This window comes from Dermacentor albipictus, chromosome 2, assembly GCF_038994185.2.
Source record: "Dermacentor albipictus isolate Rhodes 1998 colony chromosome 2, USDA_Dalb.pri_finalv2, whole genome shotgun sequence".
Taxonomy (NCBI): Eukaryota; Metazoa; Arthropoda; class Arachnida; order Ixodida; family Ixodidae; genus Dermacentor; species Dermacentor albipictus.
The window spans coordinates 109,210,997-109,233,089 of record NC_091822.1 but is presented as its reverse complement, the minus strand read 5'-3'; the positions used below and the strand labels follow the sequence as shown (position 1 = coordinate 109,233,089).

Below are 22,093 nucleotides of genomic sequence, written 5' to 3'. Positions count from 1 at the left end.
CTATATGTCATTACTGTATACCAAGGACTTGGCATTTGTATGCTAGTATTCCTTTATTTGTTTTGTTAATTGTGGCTCAAGATGATGGTGGCAATATGTAATCAAAAATAAACATGGGTTACTTGAGTTCGATCATTGTTTTTGCTTGAAAAGCTATGGCAACCTGGAATCATTGGAAAAGTGATTTCGGACTAACTGGGAAGGACTAAAAGTTGCTCCTGCAGTTACTCCCTGTGGACTAACCTTAACAGACTAACTGTTGGTCCTCTAGGAACTAACGGGAAGGACTAAAAGTTGCTCCTGCAGTTACTCCCTGTGGACTAACCTTAACAGACTAACCGTTGATCCTCTAGGGACTAACTGGGAGGGTCTAAAAGTTGCCCTCACTTTTAGTCTGCAGTAGTTGCTCCCCCAGTTAGGCCGCTGCATTTGCTCCCGCAGTTAGTCCAAAATTGGTTCAAAATCTGTGGCAGGTCATTTAGTCCCCCAAGAGACTAACAGCCATACCCGTTTTAGTCCTTTTTGGCTTAGAGTGTGTGCTCTTGATGGCGGGGTCGATCGCAGCACGCCATGTTCGCTGGCCTCCCAGGCAGCGAGGGACACGCGTTCTGTGGCCGGTGGCGCCTCCACTTCGGCTACTAACATCACTCCTGATTGCACCGAAGTTTCGAACACGGCTAAAACGCCTGGCCCTGCAATTCCTGCGCTCGCTGCACCAACTAAATCTGCGGTGGCTTCATCCGGCTCAGTTGTGTCGCTTACAACGCCACCTCCGATTTATGGCTCTTCTGCAACAGCCAGGGCGCTGTTGCATCTGAATGAGCCCCCGGCGGCCGAAGTTGTCGGCGGCGATGACATCGATCCCGCAGCCCAACCGCTACCAGCATCATCATCATCTGAACATAACTTCAGCCTCGGAGTTGATAGTAGCGTTGGACTCTCACCAAGCTTGGTAGACTCGACGTAGAAATGGCCGTCCCACGAGACGTAAAGCGTGCCCACGCGTCAGCATAGGGCTCGGACGGCGCCCCTGTATTGCCGCGCCGAGTTATAACGGCCAAAGAAACATCGGCCTTCTTCGAGAGGATCGAAGAAGTGACGTGTGTACTGCATGTCCCCTGGACTTGTTTCAGGGGCGACGCCTTAAACAACACGACCAAGTCAGTTCGGGGAAACTTTTAATTTTTTTATTTAATATGGCTGACAGCCTGAATATTATTTCATTAAAAGCCACAGGGGTTCCGAAGCCCTATAAAACAAGCGGAAATTATCAGCATGGCCCGCGCTAAAAATTGTGACATTCTGTGTTTGCAAGAAACACATTTTTTTTTCACTATTGGACATGTTCTTGCTTTCAAACGCACTTTCAACCTAGACTGTTTTTTCTCTTTCGCGACATTACGCTCTAGTGGAGTCGGTATTATTATATTCATTAGAGTTTTAATGCGAGATCATCATGTTTTTTATGATGGGAAAGGACGGATAATGACATTTGATTGTGTGCTATCTTCATTTAGGTTGTGTATTTTGTGCATCTACGGACCCGCGCACGCCACTAAGTCCAATTATTCTTTTCGGGACCTGGACGTGTATTTCCTGGACGGTCGTCACATGGTTCTGGTTGGGGATTTTAATTGCGTTTTAGACACGCGAGCATATGTGGAAGGCCCGGGCTGGGGTCGCCCTGATTGGAACGCATGGGAGTTGCGTCGCCTTGTCCAACACTTTTCGTTGCTGGATACACATCAACTTTTTCATGGTTCTTCATTTGTCTGGACTTGGCCGTGTACACCGTGTAGACCGTGCCTATGTGCCAAGCAATTTAGCTCAGTATGTCTCCCATTCAGATGTGATAACTTTACCTTCATCTCCTGTGTATTTCCGATCACAGACCAGTTATGCTTGAAGTTTGCTTCCCCGCTTCTTAATCAGTAAAACCTTGCCGCCTCGACATCCGCGTTCTACATAACGCGCACTCGCGCTCTTGTTTGTCAAGAGTCTTGCGCGATTCTCTTTCTAGATCTGACCCAGAGTCATGCGACGCGCCCAAGGTGTAGTGGCGTCTGCATTGTTCAGTTGAAGGTCGTGCACTTAGACGACGCATGTCAGAAGGACTGGCGGATACTGCCACAGAGCTCCGTATTGCACTTCGGGTCAGTCAACTGACTCCGCTGATGCGGTCATGGCCGCGTGAGCTACGGATGCATTTCCAACGTCTCATCGTAGTGCTGTCTTTGTCAACTGCTGCTTGGCGATGCAGACGTAATCCGTGTGCACACGTTGAAGTTCTGCGCTTTGCATGAAACTCTATTTTTACACAGCCATACGCATTCGGTTATGTAGCCCCAAGATCACTTCTTGTTATGTCGCCTCCTGCACGTGATTATTTGCTCTTTGCATCGCATTTTGAAAACATAGCGCGTATACGAATATGCGCATGGATCATGGTAACGTCGAAACGCTTAGCTGCCTCAGGTTCCACCTGAAGTCGCTGAAAGTTTTTATGCACGACAGTCAGCTGACGAAGTGAAAGCAGTATTATCTTCTATGAAGCGTGGCTCGGCGCCAGGGTCGGACGGGTTACTTATCTAACATTCTGGGATTGGTGCCACTTCCGTGTCTGTTATTAGCCGCTGCTTTGAGAACTTTGAATTGCCGTCTAGTTTTCACGACGGTCTTATTGTGCTTATACGTACCTAAGCACGATCCATCATCAGTTCGTCCAGAGGCCAATGATGCTTCTCAACGTTGACTAGAAAACCTTCACAGCTGTTCTCACCCGACGCTTGGGAAGCCTGATGCCATCCTTCATAGGACACCATCAGGCATGCTCAGTCCCTGGCAGAGAGATACCGTCTCTCGTTCGTTACGCGTGACACAATGGCATACACGCTGACCAGGTCAGAATGTGGTCTCTCAGTTTCACTATAGATGAAGAAAAGGCACGCGATCGCTTTGAAAATAGTTAAATATATTTAATGTACTGACCTCGTTCGGCTTTTCGTCAAATTTTATTGAATTTATTAGGAGCGCCTATTAATATATCCGAAGTACATTATTTATTAATAGTCGGCAAAGTGCACCATTTAGTTACTCGTGGTGTTCGTCAAGGATGCCCTCTATCTTCAGTACTCTTTGTGCTCAGCCTTGAGCTATTCCTGCGCTCGGTACTGAGAGACCCTTACGTGTGCAGTCTCCCACTGCCTGGTAGCGGTGTGGTGAAGGCGACAGCCTTCGCCGATAACATCACATTGTATCTCAAGAATAAAGATATAGCTCTACTCTGAGCTACTCTCGTTTCTTTCAGAGGAGTTGTTCTTCCTTGGGGAAGAGGAGTTCCTTCGACAGTGGTCGTGCCATTTCCAGTCGGTGGCTGATGGACGCGTACGACTTAATTTTCAACCAGCCTGTTTCTTGTAGCCAGGTCATCAGAAGTGTTCATTGAATGCGCATAGAATGTAGGTGCCTGTGACTTCTGTGTGTGCGTGGTCTCGTATACATGATCATTTTTGTATATACACACCTCATAGCATCACTTCAAAATGATGTAAAGTGTCTCTGTCACATCATCATCGTACATAACCATTGTGTACACTGTATATATGGAACATCATTTTATACATGTGACAATTAGTTTATGTGTAACTGCTTTTCCGTGGGTCTATGTGGTTATATGTTAGTGATTGAGGACTCGGACGCTACTTTGAGAACGTGCCGTGTATACAATGCTTCGTTTCTTGTATACGTTATCGTCTTGGTGAAATTCTGCCGTGATTGTGACTCAGTGTTTGTATCGTCTCTCGTTGAAATAAAGTTTTTCTAAACACAGCAAATACCACACCTCTACCACGGCCTCTACGCCAATGACATTGCTCTGTTGGCGGTCAGGAGGTGCATGGGCGAGGTGCAGGACAAGCTACAATACGCCACAGACATTGTGAACAGCTACGCCACGAAATGTGGACTTCGATGCCCCCCCCCCCCAAAAGAAAGAAAAAAAATATAGGGGCTCCTGCTGATAGGTGAAGGCATGAAGGCTACTACAAAAACGCGCGGACCCATCACTGTAGTTGAACTAGACTGAGCCGCCATCAGACCCTCCCCCTCAATTAAAATACACGGTATCACTTTCTAAGAGGACTGCAGAAACACACAGATGTTTCACAAACTGCGTTCCACTACCACCCAGATTACCCGCATGTTGTGCAGAATCGCCGCCAAATTTCGGGCGTGATAGATCAAGGCACAGTGCGTGTCGCGGAGGCCTTCGTTCTCTGCCGCCCTGCGTATGTCGCCCCATATATATGCAACCCTGAGACCGAGAGAACGACGAAAACTGGACCGGCTCGTCCGAAAATCCTCGAAGCAAGCACTCGGGCTGCTCGCCAACGAACACATCGACAGAGAAACTACTCGCGTCGGGGCTGCACAGCACTGCAGACCTACTTACAGAGCTCCATCTCACAGCCCAGCATCATCGCCTGGCGGCTATACCTCGACCGGCCGAAACCTTTTTTCGCGCTTATGGCACTCGATCCCAATCGAGCCCACAGATGGAGCCCATAGATTCAACATACGAGACAACGTACTTGTGGCACCCCTACCCTGCAGCATGCATCCCCCGCACCAAGAGGGCAGACAGAAATTCCGACATCGAGCACCGGAAAGAAAGTGCGGAGCAGCCGGTAGGGCGGTCTATACGGACGCAGCGGGCTACGTTCGTGCGAACGCCATTAGGGCCGTGGACAACAACAACCAAGAAGTACTACTACTACTACTACTACTACTACTACTACTACTACTACTAACCTACTATTACTACTATTGTATTTACTATTCCTACTGCTACTACTTCTGACGCCGCAGACGCTTTAACCGGCAATTTAGCTGGAAAACTCGGCGACAAGCAACGGACCATTGATCAACCTTCTGGCCACATACCACTGTTTTTTCTTTACTGCCGAGTACTATCGAAGTCCTCGACCGTGTTCATCGATCACGCGAACCAAAGTCCAAACGTGCTCTCACCTTCCGGCCTTGGTCACGATCATCTCGGTGCCCAGGGCGTTGAACTCGTCCCACAGGGCCTTCATCTCCAGCGAGGCGCCCACTCCGACCAGCTTCGGGTGCAAGGGCTTGCGCTCGTCCTCGGCACAGCCGCCGGACTGCGACAGCGCGGGCGAACACGAGCCGCCGCCGCTGTCGTCCGCCGACGAACAGCGGCCGCCGCCGGACGAGGCGCCTTCGAGGCACGGCGACCCTACGCGGCCATCGGAGGAACCCTTGCAGCTGTCCGGGAACTCGGTCGAGCTCCGGTACGCCTCGGCCAGGCTGGGTCGGTCCTTCGTGCTCGTCAGCAGGCAGGCTTTTCGGGGTGGCGGCGTACGGGGAAGAGAAAAACAGCGACGCCCCGTTCGAGAAACGAGCACCAAGTACACAGCGTGTATAGTCGGATACAACTTTAGAAAAAAGGGGAGGCCCCGCCCAGATGACCGAAGCGGCGAAGTCACCGGCCGTCCGGCGCATGACGTCGGTACAGATTGCGCGCCCATTGGTGGATGCTCGTGTGCATCCGCCTCGGAGAAGTAAACGCCCCCTTTTTTCTAAAGTTGTATCCGACTATAGTAAGAGACACACACAGCGAGCCCGTGCGTGTATATATTACTCCATCTCACTAACGCAGTGCGGTGTAGCGAGAGCCAAGGGTCGCGTCGGCCAAGCCGTGGCTGGCGCGACCCAGGAGGGACCCAGGAGAAGGGCCGCTCCATTGTCTGCCTCTAATCGCCCTCCGCGCGACGCCGGCTGAAACGAAGCGTCACGGAAGGATTAGCGGAGCGCAATGGGCGAGTCCTCCTCCCTTCACTGAACCAAAGCACGCGGTCTCGTTTGTGATTGGGCGGCCACGAGCCGTATAAGCTTTGCTTCACTAAACAGGATTTTTTGTGCAAAGTTGGCAAATTAGGAAACCTTAGGCAGTTGCGATGTTCTGCATTCAATTTCGTTGCGCTGCGGTGACAACTGTGGCTGAGCACCACCCAGTGCGGTCACATTAGGAGCGTCCGCTTAAATTGATAAATGTCAGTTCTCCAACGTACAACATGACTAATCACGCAGTTCTGCGGAAGCGCGCAAGGTGGAGGAAGTGAGGTCGGCGGTATGACAGTGTTCTCTTTGATCAGTCTCCAGCGCAAGAGAGCACCCCAGGTAAGAGCGCTCGGATGAGAGTCATATCGCAATAAGCTACGATCACTTATCTTTCAAATATTTAAACTCTACAGAAACAAGACACCCCGTTTAGGTGAGATTCGTCTGAGGTTCACTGGCTCAATCGACTCACTGGCTTTGTAGTCAGGAGTAAAATGTTCTCTTTTTCGTCCCAAATGCAAAGCCTTGACAGCAATAGACCCGCAACTCTTAATCCTCCTCTTTCTTTCTCGCGTTTTCATTCTGCGCCCCAGCAAAAGCGCGCATCTAACAATCAACTATCGCGTAGCACACAACACTTAAGCACACGACCTAATCCAATTGAGCGACCTATTTTCTAAAAATACGAATACCTGTTGAACAGATAGCAAGTTTATCAGCTTGCGGAAGCAGCTGGCCGAGTCAGATAGGAGATTAGGTAATGTTTAGTTTAGTTGAGTTGAGTTGATTTAGTTTCACCACACTGGTGCGCACCAATATGTACATTAGTGGCAAAGGATAGTGGGATAAAAACTGCGTATCAACAGCTTGAAAAGCGCCACCACATAAAACATACGTTTTATGGGGTTGATGGGATGAAGAAATTAATAAGCCCCGGATGGGTTTGGTTGGTGCTTGATAAGGGTAATTGGGCATCTCTGAGAGATGGCTTCGTCCTTCATTGAACGAAGATGGCGAAAGTATAAGGAACGACCAAGCGAGATGTTCGGTTGTCCTTGATTCCATATAGCTGAAGGATAAGTTGAACATGTTTTGTATAGGATTCTGCAAGATGAAGACGATCAATGAAATGAGATCGCAACCTTACACTGTACTATACGCTATCGCTGCGCTTCGGCTAGTCCCAGTTCTAGCCATGACCAATGTAGACGTACAAGTCAGCAAAATGACCCAGCTGGACGTCATAAGGCCAGTCGAACGGGTGACACCAAGGTGTGGTACTTGTCACCGTTGGTAGCAGCCAGAAAGCTAAAAGCCATCTTCTGCGTCAACTGCACCGAATTACGAAAGCAAGTTATGTGTGAAGGACTCATCATGCCTACAGTGAGCAGGTGCGAAACTGATAATAAAGTGAACATTATTGCCAGGCACTGGAAACTCTGCTTGTCTGGTATCTCATGGCTTTCACTACGTACATCAAACACTTCGGAAGATTTTGGTTCCCGTGGTAATTTCTGGAACCGCAAAAGTACCTCAGCATTTACAGAGGAGCTGTTTGACATTTTGGGAGACTTAGCCAATTCAACATTTACTCTGGTTAACCTCTCGGTTTGATCATCTTTTATTTTCTCTCTCCCCCTCTCTGCCTGGCTGATTATTCAATTTGGATTGTATAATTTTTTGGACAATACAAGGCAGAAGACCATACGCCAGGCTTACCGCGGTGGTTCAACCTCTCAAAGAAGCAGGCGTGGCCCTCAAGACACTGAAATTCTAATTCCACAAATCTAATCAAGTTGCTTAAGTGAACAGGTTATCATCGCGGACCCCGCTAAACCAGAAGCGATCCGAAGGATTCCATCTCCTTCAACATTCTGGCAAGCACAGGTCGCTACTGGACTTGGTATAGTTTCCATCTATCCAAGGTCTTTCTAAGATTAGCCACTAAAACCAAACCTTTGAGACACGTACCCATCATCTCGGTGTTACAGCTCGTCTTTGAATAAGCCGACTGCAGCGCTCATTTCAACATATCAAAGCTGCTTTGGCAATGCCGCCCTTTCCATGTTATTACAATTAACAGTCGGAAATATCAAGTGTTATCAGCGCAGGCGCATCGTCGTATGGTTTAGGGGCAGCATTTCTCCAAGTCCACGATGACATGAAAACGCGCTAAAAATTAAGTAAATTTTTGGTTTCCACGTCCCCATATCACGCCGTAGGCCGCCACACCGTATAGTGGAGGACTCCGGAGTAATTTCGACCACCCAAGGGGTTCTTTCCGAGTCCCGCGAGCGTCTCTGCGTTTCGCCGCCATCGAGACGTGGCCGTCGCGGCCGGAATGGAACCCGTGACCTCGAGCTGAACAGCGGAACGCCATGGCTACTGGATTACCCCGTCTACCCGCGGTATACGCTGCAAGTTCAATCCCACCAATGGCCGCGGAACTGAAATAAGGTCGATATAAGAATTAAACCCCCGCTGTAGCGTGGACCTGTTATCCATAATTACACATATAGAGACAAATCATGAGCCTGCGCCACGCGCCTCTCACCGCAACGAAGCGCGTCCACACACTCAGACTGCAGCGCTTTCGCGTGCGTCTGCTAGTCTTCAGAATCTCACGCGTGCGAAGCACGTGCATGTGCAGCTCAGATATGTTGTCAATAGAACGTCAATAGATGCCTTCACGCGTAGGGATCGCCGGAAATGCAGAAACTGATTGGCTGGCTTTAACTTGCGCTCACGACGAGTGTGCCTGCCCTGAAATCTTGCGCAAGCTTGACGACGCTCGTCTGCTGCTTCATCGCCACCTGCTCAAACAGAATCCAGACCAGCGCGTCGCAAATGGAACGTTCCCGCCCTGTGTTCGCGGTCCAGGCTTATACCTCGTCGCGATAGAGCGCAACTACTCAAGCTAATGATTGGCTGTGTGAACATGTGCGAACGTTTATACAAACAAGGACGTGTGACCAGTTCATAGTGAACGTCTTGCGGTCGCTGCGAGACACTTCGGCACTTGGTATTGTAGTCAGAGGATTTATACAGACACCTTCAAGAGTGCCCTAACCCCTCCCTCCTAAATATTCCAGATCCCTCCTTCCCCTCTTACAGTGAGGCACTCATCCTGCAAAAAAAAATTGCGCTGGTAATTAGTAAAACTAAAGTCCTGGAGAACATGCACGGAAGGTTTTGCGACCAGTTTCCGGAGCTGGCATTATTCCACGACGTCTTTCATTCAAAGAAGAATCCTGATTTTAAAGTATCTCCCAATTGTACAGAACATCAGAGGACGACATTGGGACCGAGTATTTAATCTACAGACGGGTATCTTGAAGAGCTGGCTTCAAGCGCCAGCAGCAAGCGCTGCTAATGCTTGCGTGCGAGGTCGGGAGAAAAACAATGTTCCCGGCTTTGTCATCAGCTAATGAAGATACTGCTTCTTCCCGCAGGAATTAATGCCGTTGAAAGAAGCTTTTCCACCATGAACAGGACCTTAAGATCAAATAGATGTCGCATTACACCGGACCATGTCGGCGCGCTGATGAAAATTTCTATCGAAGCTCCAAGTACCCCAATATTAGGAACGCAACGAACGAAGAACTGGATGAATATTTGCAGTGTGTGGACCGAGCCTACATGACGTGGGCTAAGAAACCACGTCGGGTATTGTGATATGTGTGAGGTGACGCGGTGCAACTGTATAATTTGTCCAGTCCCATTTTTGTTTTAATTATTATTTCGTGAATCTGGCAGCTGCGGTTGGCCTATAGTAGTTTCCTTGTATATTGTATCTACCGCATTGTAATGGACATGATGCGCATATATACCTTTTGTTCTTAGTTGTTATATCTTAATTGTGCTGTTTAAGGTATATGGATCCTTCGTGTCTATTGTAGCTTAGTCCTCTTTTTCTCGTGCTATATGATACTGTACTTAGTTTTGAAAGCGTCCGCACTTTGTTCTATCAAGACTGGTAGGTTAAGAACTTAATTGCTTGGCTTTGTTCTGCACATAAAAAAAGGATAAACTTTGTGCAATCAAATGATAACTCTAAATGCTGTCCCTTATGTCCTTGCAATTTTCAAACGTTGTGACGGAGTGTCATGGGTGTTTAAATATATTACCGAATTTATAATCTCGCAAAACGAGGCGCATATTTTTGCCTTCTATACAGCATTCGTTCGTGCCCACCTGTTTCCGCCTTCGTTGTAGTATTCTTTGGGCAACAACATCAGCTCGACATGCACCAACAAGGACGAACTCCCTTGTAAAACGTTGCTAGTATGCTTGCTTAAAATGTTAATTAATGTACTTCTGCTAATTAACAGCTTTTCCGTCCACATTTTTTGAAAATAAAGCGTCCAGCACGAATTAAATAAAGCAACGTGGTAAAAAGAGCGCTAGCTCCTTGAACCTCTTCCCTTCAACAGGCTAGCCTTTTGCTCAAAAAAGGTATAACCAATAACTTCGTATTCCCCCTCGCCCCTCGTGTTCTGGCAACACAGCCCCAAAATCGAAATTCTGGATAAACCTCTGATTGGAGTGTCGCGCTTTCAGTGCGCAGCGTATGTTGCTAGTGAGGGGCTATCATCTCCTTGGCCTGAGGTGTACGACACTCGACGAATCTGAGTGTCCGTGACTGGCCCTACTGTGTGTGATCTGTACTGTGTGTTCTACTTTATACTTTTAGATTCGTCCGGTTGCTCTTTCTTTCCTCTTTCCTTTCCTTCTTCCTATCTTCCATTTCTGTGTTGCTGTCACCTCCCTTCTGAAGGCAGGTGTTGTGCCCCTTCCGGTGGCAGTTGCCAGCCTGCTCCTCGCTTTCCCTTTCCTGTCAAATGAATATATGTTTTCAAAAAAAAAGAAGGTGGGTGAATATCAGTTTATAATAAAAAATGTTAAATTATTGTGTTTTACGTGCCAAAACCACGAACTGATTGTGAGGCACGCCGTAGTGGGGACTCCGGAAATTTGGACCGCGTGGGGTTCTTTTATCGTGCACCTAAATATAAGTAAACGGGTGTCTTCGCATTTCGCCCCCATCGAAATGCGGTCGCAGTGGCCGGGATCCGATCCCGCGACCTAGTGCTTAAAAAAAATTAAATTATTGCGTTTTACGTGCCAAAACCACTTTATGATTATGAGGCACGCCGTAGTGGAGGACTCCGGAAATTTCGACCACCTGGGGTTCTTTAACGGGCACCTAAATCTAAGTATACGGGTGTTTTCGCCTCCATCGAAATGCGGCCGCCGTGACCGGGATTCCATCCCGCGACCTCGTGCTCAGCAGCCCAACACCATAGCCACGAAGCAACCATGGCGTATAGCTTTTTGGAATACGAATTGAATGCGAATAGTAAGCATCGAATATCGAATAGTCAAAAGCAGACGCATATATTTGCACAAGGAATGTTTAAATGGGCATAATTAGGTACCACGCCAGTACTGAATAAAGTGGGAAAAAGGCCAGCTATCAAGGACGAAAGACCACTTTTAAACACAAGATCACTGACTGTCATTAAATATAACTGCACAAATTCACTCAACCTTTTAGATCCTGGTTGCAAAGAAGCTTTTCAATAAAGAATGAATGTTGTATGAATAGCTTTACAAAAGCCCCAAATACCTAGTTGCTAAAAGATATAAGTTGTTATAATAAAAGAAAAGGAAAGGTGTTGAAAGACTTGTGTGTCTTAGACACATGTAGAATGACCCGTTGCGAGATGAAACACAGGTTGTAGCGTAAAAGATAAAGCTGCCACACGGCTAGACCGCCAAAAACATTAAATTACCGACTGCAAGCCAAAGTCAGAGGTTGGCACGTAGGCTTCCGTCGTAAAATCGAAAACAAAGGGTGTATTGCACATTTTGTTTTTTGCATTGCCTCGAAGACTTTGGCAGTTGTCTCACCCCTGATACTCTGCAATAGTTTGTTTAGCAGACGGAAGAACGGCGACCAAACTTTAATAGTCGGTTGTTGCGAAATATTTGGTTAGTTCCGAATATTCAAAAATACCGAATACTTCCGTTTTTTTATGCGAATTAGTTGTGTAATTATAGTATTCAATTCGTACTCGGAACTTGGAATATTCGCGCTCCTCTAGTTGTCGCGATCTTCGCTGTGCGAAAGTGAAGGCTTGAAATCAGTGGTGCACGAGTGTGAAGTCCTTACTGTCGAACGGCTGCCGGCTTCACGTACATCGCGTGGTGTCGTTGGGTGGAAATACAGGCGGGAAAAGCCCTGCAGTCCACTCCGTTTCTTCCCGCCCGTATTTCCGCTCAACCACACCCCATGATGCACCGACTGGCCCAACAGTCTACGCTTATTGATCACGTATGTGTAGCGCAGTTCAAGAAAGGGGAAACCGTAACTCTGTTCATGCACTGTTTAGTAACTATAGGAAGCCGAAACCGGAGTTCGTCGTGCCGGAAGTACGTATATATGCAGCGATGGCTAGGGAGTCGTCTCGTACAATGACTCGGGTTCGGTGAGCTCATGTACAATAGCCCTTCCGCCAAGCGTATGCCTACAGACATGCTTCGGCCACTACATGCCGGACATCAATGCATTGCGGATTACGTATATTTGGCGCCGGCCCGAGGGTTCTCCTGGTGGCGCGGCATGAGCAGTGAGCCCTCCGATGCCCGACCTGGCGTGAGACAGCGTACGCTTCCAAGTGAACCTGAATTTCAGTCTTCCCAAGCTTTCGTGGCAAGTCATGGCTGGTCAGGGATCTGTTCTATGTATATCACGAAGGGTATCGCTACATTATCGCGGTGGGCCATCACGCGAAGTTCTTGAGCTGCTGAAACTACAAAAATGAAAGATGTCTGTAACTTCGGTAACCATCTCGGTTGGCTTGTTGCAACATTCCGGGCATGATTCGGTCAGACGACGGACCTTAGCTCGATTCGATTGAAGACATTTTTTTTTTTACCGGATAGGAATCAAAGCAGGTTAGTTCAATTCCCCATATACCCAAAGTAATGAAAGGTTGAGAGCAATTCAAACAACAAACAACATATTCCGGAAGTTAAGCAACATTGCTAAAGCTCTCTTAGATCCCAAAGTAGCGACCATGAGTATGAATGAGACTCTCCTAACGAACTTGTGATGGGTCGCAGAATGAATACGAGTGTTCCTGTGTTCATACAACCCCAGGACTGCTGGTAATCCAATCATAGGTAGCGGTCAAAACACTAGCGAAATACTCGGCAGGAAAGTAGAAGCCGGAAACTGGAATGTTCGGCACAGGAAAAGAACCAGTGGTCCTTGGTTCCTTACATCTGGTGCCATCATGTGCATCATGCCGGGTGCACAGAAGCAAAAAAAAAAAAAGAAGGTCTTATGGGACAGCTGCTGCACTGTGATTGTACTCTATCGAGCACACAAATATGGGAATGTGGGTCGTGCTAGGAAACACATTCAAGAGGCCCCTGCTTACTATCTGCCCACGTCAACGCAGGGTAACACAGGGTGGGCTGGGTACACAACTCATAGTGGCCGAACCACGAGTACGCGGCAACGCCTTAACTTGCGAAGGCGGCGACTTTTCGCCACGTGTATGTCAATAGGTAGTCTATGTGTCTGTATGTGGTCCATGGATGTCTATATGGGGGTGGCCATACGAACGCAGGATCTTTAGGAACTGGAATATTATGCCAGAATGAATGTACATACTATGTGGAACGACCGCCGGAGCCCATTGCCGACTAACATAGCATGTTATTTGACGACTTGCTTGTTTATTTAATAGGTGAGGCTGAAATCGCGGATGGTTAGCCATTAACGACCTTCTGGGACCAGAAATTACGCTTGTCTTTGGAGTAAAATATGTTCTAATATGGGCCGATTTGTGGCCAACAGGCTAGTACGTGGGGAGAGTTTTGCATTTACCTGAAGTTCTTCAGATGGGCCTAGATGCGTTTGTAACGTAACGCTTGTACTAAATTTGTGAACATTCTGGGTTGAATGGCGTTGAGTCAGTACACAAATTATTTCATCGGTCAAGAAAGCGCGCTGTGACAGGAGATCAAGAGTTAGCAAATGTGTCAGGGAAAGTTTACAGAATATCTGAGAAATTTTCGCTTTATTTTCAGGTAAAGTTTGGAACTGTCCCATGTGATTAGCTTAAAATATATTTGGCACTCTACTCTTAGTTGTTTTAAGCTTATTCAGTTTTTGTCAACTGCCCGATAAAAGGGCTGTGAGGACAGGCAAAAAATTATATTTGTGTTCATTTTTCCTTTACCCTTCTTGGCAACTTGTATGGATTGGCAATGTAAAAAAAAAGTAATAATATAACCTAGCCTGCACCATAACCTTTCTTGACTGTGGTGTCGTACCTACCAGCCGTTCCCAATTTCCCCTTTTTTTCTAATAACATGTTCACTTTTTTTTCACGCACTTTTTATTCGCAATGTCACTTTCTATGAAGCTCAAGCTATCGAACTTAACAAATTTGACCGCAGCGATATTCATAAACATTACCATCGCAATATAATCTAGAAATTAAACTACATTGACCCCGTCACTCCGAGAGGTCACGGGTGTTAGGGTAAGACATGTTTGCCTGAAGAAACAATGATAAGAAGGAAACGGCTGTCGACCTGTGCTTAAGACTCTGAAACGCGAGGCTTAATGACTTCCATGCCGTAATTACCGGGAAAAAGAAACATTCATTGCGACAAAAAGAAAAGAGGGCAATGCAGTACTGACTTAGTGGCTTTCTACAATTAAAAGAGCGAAGCGTCCGGTATCCTTAGTATAGTGCATGTGAAACTGTTCGCACCGATCGCAACGAAAATTCTGATATGTTGTGCAGTTTGGTATCGTTTCTTTGCTGAAAATATTTCACGCACATTTAAGAGTGGCGGGCTACTGCTCGTTGCTTGGACTCACATGGAAGACGAAAGCAGGAGCTATCTTCATGATATGCGAAGCCAGCAACACACCTTCAATCGGTTTTGGCAACATGCAACTCATTCAATGAGAGCATATAAAATGCATTCATTCGTCGCACCGTTGTTCACACGCATTGCCTTATGCATAATACCACCTCTATGGACTTAGCTAGAAAACGTGTCAATGCGACAGCTTTTTCACCAGTATCTGTTCTAATGTTCTCGTAATCACGTCATCTGCAGCCGTATCGAGCTATGTGCTCGGTACGAGCGCTCTGAGAATGTCCGAGGGAACACGCGTCAGTTAATGAGCATAATGAGCGTAACACCGCTTCGCCACGAGCACCGCTGAGCTATCCTATAACTGTAGGCACACGATTCACTGACCGATGGTGTTTGGCGTATGAAAGCGACACCTGGAGAGAGACGCGGCGGCGTGGAGCTCCTGATTATATGCGACCAGCTCGGAGTCTTCAAAGTGCTCTTAAATCCAGAGTGAGGAACATGCTTGCATTGCGCCGCCTATCGAAATGTGGTCACCGCAATGAAAAAAACAAGACTCACGACCAGAACGTCACAGCCACAGAACTGAACGAGGACATCAACATTAACTCCGAGCAAGCTAAAGCGAATACACGCTCCCAAACCTGAGGACGGCGTGAGGAACGACCGAATATCCGGTTGACGAGACGCGACGCTCATCCGAGGAACGACGAGCGACGACAGTTCTTCGCCGTGTCGCCGCAATCTCGCCGTTGCATACGAGAGCACACATTTAGCAAACGAAAAAGAGTCATCATCTCCCCCTCCACGCCGCAGCATCCGAGGTTGCCAAGAGGGGGGGGGGGGGGCGACGGCATCCCGACTCCGCCGAGAGGCGAACTCGACGCTCACCTTCCATGTCTTTCACCGGCGTGCTGGCGACGTAGCTGGGAGTGCTGGCCCAGTCGGTCGCCGCCAGGCAGCAGTCCCCGGCGGCAGCCGCCTGGTACGCAGTTCTTCCGGCCGGCGGCGCGTCTCCGTCGACCGCCGAGGAGCTCGGCTGCTGCTGCTGCTGGTGGTGGTGCTGCAGGTAAGCCTGCACGACGGGCGGCTCATTCGCCATCAGGGCGGCGATGCTGAACGTGTTGTGCGATGACCGTCCCGTGTCGACAAGTTCCATTGTCTGGCGCCTGCTTGCCGAGGTGTCGACAGGGGCCCCTCCAGGCCGCGCCCCCCGCCCACCCTCGCCGGCACGCCCTCCGGCGGTTCGAAAACCGACCCGCGGTGCTCTCACTGGCAACTGGGTGGTGTTCGCGCCGCGGGTGGCACCCCGAGATCGGTCCGCCTCCCGACTGGCCCGTGGTGCCCACCCTTCCTTCGGCTATTTGTGGCGTGGGAGACCGAGAGAATGTAGCAAAAAGAGGCACCCTCGGCGGCGGCGGCGGCGACGATGCTCGGGCTGTTGCCGCATCTCTCGCTGCAATGCAAGCCTCTTCAACGTTGTAGCGCATCCCGCGGCCGGCGCGGGGTTTCGATGCTGTACCCACCACGTGCGAGCCGGCGCGGAAGGAGGGGCTTCGGCGGCGCGTCGTTGCTTTGGAGACATGCCAGGTCCCACGCGGGCACCCTCCGCCACTCGCTTCTTCGAGGCTCGGGCTGGATGTGGGGTGCGGGAGAGTGAGTTCCTCTTTGCTTTGCTTCGTTTTGCTTTGTCACGGCTGGTTCTGCTTGCTTTGAGGAGTTGAAGGAGGCATGGGGTGTTGTCGGTGATCGTACCGTGACGCAGGCAAATGGACTGCAGCTGGGGAATTCGAGCAAGCTGGCGTTGAGCGAACGCCGACGCTCGCTGTTGTTTAGAGATGTTGAGGTTACTTGAAGAAGTACGACTTGCTAATCGTCGGCGAAAGCCGCACTCTTGCGCAATAGCCTGGTTTAACACCATATTGCTTCCGTGAGGAAGAAAACCAGATACTATGAACGAGCGAGATGTTCACGTTTCTTCGTACTCTTTTTAGTTATGCGTATTCTTCGTTTTTCTTTTAATGTTGTAACACCACGCAATTTGCGTAGAAGTGTGTATTGATGGTTGATGCTCATGCAGCCATAAGTGTTGAGGTGTTTAGATATTGGTATATTGCACAATAAAGTTCGAAACGCATAATACATCTGCGGTAGCTGCTCAAAAACAAAACATCTTGCTTCTTGTTGACACCTCCACTAAAGCTGTTTTCGTCAACGTTTTTCTAAACTTAAAGAGAATAAATAGAAGTTTCGTCTTCGTCATTTCCAGTCCCGTGTACCAGGCCTGCCAGCACTAAAATCTGAAGAAGCACTATAAAGCGTACTGATATTTAGAGGAGAATACCAAACACATTGTTGTTACCTAAAATTTATAAAACAGGCCAAAGGCTCTATTCTTTAGAGCCTGTAGAGTCCCCTGACCTCGCCCTGTAGCACGAAAATGCAGTAGAACGTGTGGCCCCTTGTACTGGCATCAATTACGCGGTGGTTTGGACGCGTAAGTAAAACAAAGAATTTTCTATCAGTCGCCTCTTTGCTTATGTTTGACCTGCTCGGCCAAAAATCTTACTTTTACGGCATCTTACGGCATCTTACTTTTCCTCAATCGATTTACGGTCAGGTTGCTGGCAAATTCCTATACACAAGGACGACAGAGAAAAGACAGCATTTGTATCACCCGACGGACTATTCGAGTTTAACGTGATGCCTTTCGGGTTGTGTAACGCGCCCGCAACGTTCGAAAGGTTCATGGACACGATATTACGCGGCTTAAAATGGGAAGTTTGCATGTGCTACTTAGACGATGTTGTGATCTTCGGGCGAACGTTTAGTGAGCACAACAAACGTTTGGATTTGGTCTTGAACTGCTTGGAGAAAGCGGGTCTTGTGCTCAATTCAAAAAAATGCCGTTTTGGGGAACGGCAAACTCTTGTGCTAGGCCATCTGGTCGCTAAAGAAGGCATCCGACCAGATCCGCAAAAGACTGCGGCCGTAGAAGCATTTAGAGTACCCAACTCTGTCAAGCAGTTAAGAAGTTTCTTGGGCTTGTGCTCCTATTTTCGCCGCTTCATTCCCCGGTTTGCTGACATAGCTCATCCCCTTACACGCCTTCTCCAAAAAGGCGTTCCCTTTGAATGGACTGCAGATTGCGACTCATCATTTCGCCAGCTCAAGTTCCTGTTGACATCCCAACCAATTCTTCGCCACTTTGATCCTTCATCACCAACTGAGATTCACACCGATGCCAGTGGCATAGGCATCGGTGCTGTGCTAGTTCAGCGTGTTGGCGACCGAGAGCACGTGATCTCTTACGCTAGCCGGTCCTTGAGCCGCTCCGAGCGCAACTACACAGTCACCGAACAAGAGTGTCTGGCGGTCATCTTCGCCGTGCAACGGTTTCGTTCGTATCTCTATGGGCACCCCTTCACTGTCGTAACAGATCATCATTCGCTATGCTGGCTTGTGAATCTGCGGGATCCCTCAGGACGACTAGCGCGCTGGGCCCTCCGTCTACAGGAATACGATTTCGTTATTTGCTACAAAAGTGGTCGGCGGCATGCTGACGCTGATTGTCTCTCTCGGATGCCACTTGAAACAACTGAATGTGATGCGGACAATTTTGATGAGTACATCGCTTTTGTGTCCCCGGAATTTCCGGATATGGGTACCGTCATATCCGAGCAGCACAAGGACGAGAGCTTACAACCGCTCTTCGCGGCAGCACAGGAGTCACCTGCGGGCAGTCGCTTTCGCCTACGGGATGGTGGCGCGCTGTATAAGAAGAGCTACTCGACCACCGGTGCACGCTACCTTTTAGTTGTCCCCAAGAACCTTCGCCACCAAGTATTACACGCCATGCACGATGACCCAACTTCCGGTCATCTTGGTTCCACACGGACACTCTACCGGGCTCAAGAACGTTTTTACTGGCCTAAGATGCGGAAAGATATCGAACGGTACGTCGCCAGCTGCTCTAAATGCCAGCGCTACAAGCGTCCGCCACAAGCGCCACATGGCCTGCTTCAACCAGTTCCCCCTTCTAGCGTCCCCTTTGAGCAAGTTGGTATAGATCTTCTGGGCCCTTTCCCGCGATCCTCCAAGGGTAATCGTTGGGTTATCGTTTGCGTAGATCACCTTACCCGCTATTGTGAGACCGCCGCATTGCCATCGGCCACAGCTACAGAAGTTTCTATCTTCTTGCTGGCTAACATTATACTCCGACATGGACCTCCTCGCATAGTAATCAGCGATCGTGGGCGACAGTTTACCGCGGACGTGGTTGAAGAAACCCTTCGTCTGTGTTCATGTAGCTTCCGCCATTCTACGCCCTACCATCCACAAACTAATGGTCTGGTCGAGCGCACAAACAGAACGCTTGCCAACATGCTGTCCATGTACGTCGATTCAGCACACAAGAATTGGGACAGTATCTTGCCTTTCATTACCTATGCCTTCAATACCGCGAGACACGAGACCACTGGTTACTCACCATTTTTCCTTCTGTATGCTCGTCCGCCGCGCTACACCCTCGACACAATATTTCCCTACTTCGCTCATGACAACGAATCAATTGATGAGCTCCTATGTCGAGCAGAAGAAGCGCGACGCCTCGCTAGGCTACGCACCATAGCATCGCAGGACCGGTCCAAGATACGCTATGACGGGCGTCACCGCCACGTTTACTTCGATCCTGGTGACCTTGTGTGGCTCTGGACGCCGTTGCGGAAGCGTGGCTTGTGCCAGAAGTTTCTCGCCCACTACGTCGGCCCTTACGTTATTCTGGAGCGCCTCAGCGATGTAAACTACCGCATTGCGCGTCTCACGAGCAGTGGACGACGCTCGGCCAAGGCTGAAGTGACACACGTCGCGCGTCTGAGGCGTTACAATCCGCGAGATGACTGACTCGCCCGGCGGGCTTCGTCTGCCAGCGGGGAAATGTCACAAGCTGTCATGAACCACGCCTGCCGCGCAAACAACCAGATGAAAGAAAGAAGAGAACGACGTGAGCCAAGCTGCCGCGAGACCGCTCTTCAACAACCGCGCCTATCAACCAGATTCATCTGGTTCTGCATTAAAACACCTCGTGTGTAACAATATTGATGTAGTTCGGGCACATTAATCTATTGGTCTGGACTGACTTATTGTTCTCTTTTTTTAATATATATTAAAAGTCACTCCGTGTGCAAGCTCACCTGTTACTGGGTCGTATGGTGAGATATCCGAATCCCTGCCGGCGCTGTGGTAGCATAATATTAGAAATAAAAACGGATAAGGATAGCCATCTCGTTTTGTTCTCGCAACTTGCCCGGATGTTCTCTTTTGAGTGCCCGGATAACGGCTCTGGCTTTTGGCTCAAGGTCACTCTAAGGTCGCCGACAACGAGAGCTAAAAGCATTTCATGCTGACTACACATAAATGGCATTTATTCACTCGTTACAAAGCTTACATGATGGACTTATGATGTAGCTATGAGGGGTATACGGTGTAATATTGCAGTCGTGCTCGCTCCCTATTCCTTTACACTGGGCCCGAAATGGTCAAAGGTGGTGGGCGTGGATTTGGACTTCCTGTACCTTTCTTTTTATTGACGGACTTACCGCCAGGCTTGTGTATCAAAAGTTACCACAAGGCATCAACTAATTGCCTGCAGCCCTGTTTGACGCAGTTACTGCAGCAGTGAATTAGCACACTTGTTGTCCGTTATCGAATGATTAAGGTCATCAGCCACATTAGGATTTGGCTTGGCCTCCCTGAGCATGTTGTACTTAATATGTACTTAGTATCAGGGCACAGCCACAGAAAGTGGCAAATTTCGGACGTATAGACGCAGGTGACGGGCACTTAAGACACGTTGCGGGGTTGTCACTCGCAGATGCCCAGGCGCATGAGACAGCAGGTGTCAGAGCCACGCGAAGCCTGCTGCCCGAGTGTCTTCATGCCATTTCTGGACCTTACATACGTGTCGAACGGGGAGGCGCCATTGCCGAGCAACTGTGAAATTTCTGCAAGAAATTGCACACTTGCAAGCCTTATATAACTCCTGATGAGCACAGGTTTGAGTTTGATGGAACATGTCGACTGTGGCAAGAGTCAGCTCTCTCAAAACGCAACCACTCCCACTCTGATCGACAAACATACTGCCGGGCTACACTTCTTTCTCAACAGCGAACGAGAGGCTCAGTTTAGCTCCGAATGCGTCATACGATGCGCGACAACGGAGCCATCTGCGCAGGCGAAACATGGATGATGGAGTAATTGCTACTTTCCTCTACACAGCGATACCAAAGTCAGGTGCGTGGGTAGTTTCGGTTGCAAAGACATAAGCGGTGTTAGTGTTACATGTTCTCATTTCATTTCGTCAAACGTTGTTTGACGTTTCACGTCAAAACATCTTTTGATTACGACTTTTTCTATTCGCGTTTCAGTTTGTGTTGCGAGGGCGAGAGAGTGAATAAATAAAAACGAGCGGACTTCAGCGAGTTTTCTGGCCCTGAACTTCTTTACTGCGACAGCAGCAGGCCCTCGCAGTAAAAATCGACCTCGAGAACAACTACACTACAGGGTGGCCCAGCTTAAACCAAACCCAGCGCAAGTGAAGAACACTTGAACTGTAAGGCGACATTATACAAGTTGACGCAAGACAAACGTCCACTTACGTGGGTTCCTGCGTCTCTACCTGTCTCTATAGGTACTGCTGCAAATGTTGACCGCCGTGGTTGACCGCAAATGATATCGCCTTAGAGTTCGGGCGTGCTTCGCTTGCTTTTGGGTTCGAAGTATCTTGGGCCACCCTTAGCCCACGTGCTCTTCGCCCACTACACTGTCATTATGTTGATTGATGATGATCGGCTTCTAATGAACTTGGTTAAAACACGTTGGCGGGCTAGTTGGTTAGAATGCATGATAGAGTGTATAAGCGCTACTGAACGAGGACGTAGAAAGAAACAGATGCAGAGACAGCACTGTCTCCGTGTATCTGTTTCTTTCTACGTCCTCGTTGAGTCGTGCTTGTACACTCTATCATGGGTTTTAATGGCGCGAGGGCCAGCGCTGGCCAAAGAGTGCCAAACACATGATGCAAAGAGTTAACAATGGTTCATGACCTCTAAGATGTACCATGGCTGTAAAGGGGTCTAAAACGAGTGTAAGTGCGTAAAATATGCAGGTGTTAAAAATATGACACTGACAAGTGAGGTATGTTTCGACCATAAAATATACGTTGCGAAGTGATCATAACATAAATATGTAAAAGGGTGAAAGAAGCATTGATGCGTTACCTGGGTCTTTGAGCGCATGAACCGGGATGCACATGCTCTAA

At 48.6% G+C, this 22,093-nt stretch overlaps 1 protein-coding gene across 1 annotated transcript in view; it reads right to left on the bottom strand.

Annotated features, from left to right (window-relative positions):
* The window catches only part of org-1 (optomotor-blind-related-gene-1), a 96,876-nt gene extending 80,876 nt beyond the window's left edge, over nucleotides 1-16,000 (bottom strand). The window contains exons 1-2 of the mRNA XM_065430340.2: nucleotides 15,667-16,000; nucleotides 5,029-5,365 (exon numbers count right to left, since the gene is read on the bottom strand). Coding sequence (XP_065286412.1) covers nucleotides 5,029-5,365; nucleotides 15,667-15,934 — 605 coding nt within the window. The 5' untranslated portion in view covers nucleotides 15,935-16,000. The remainder of the gene's footprint in view (nucleotides 1-5,028; nucleotides 5,366-15,666) is intronic.
* Between the last annotated feature and the right edge of the window lie 6,093 nt (nucleotides 16,001-22,093).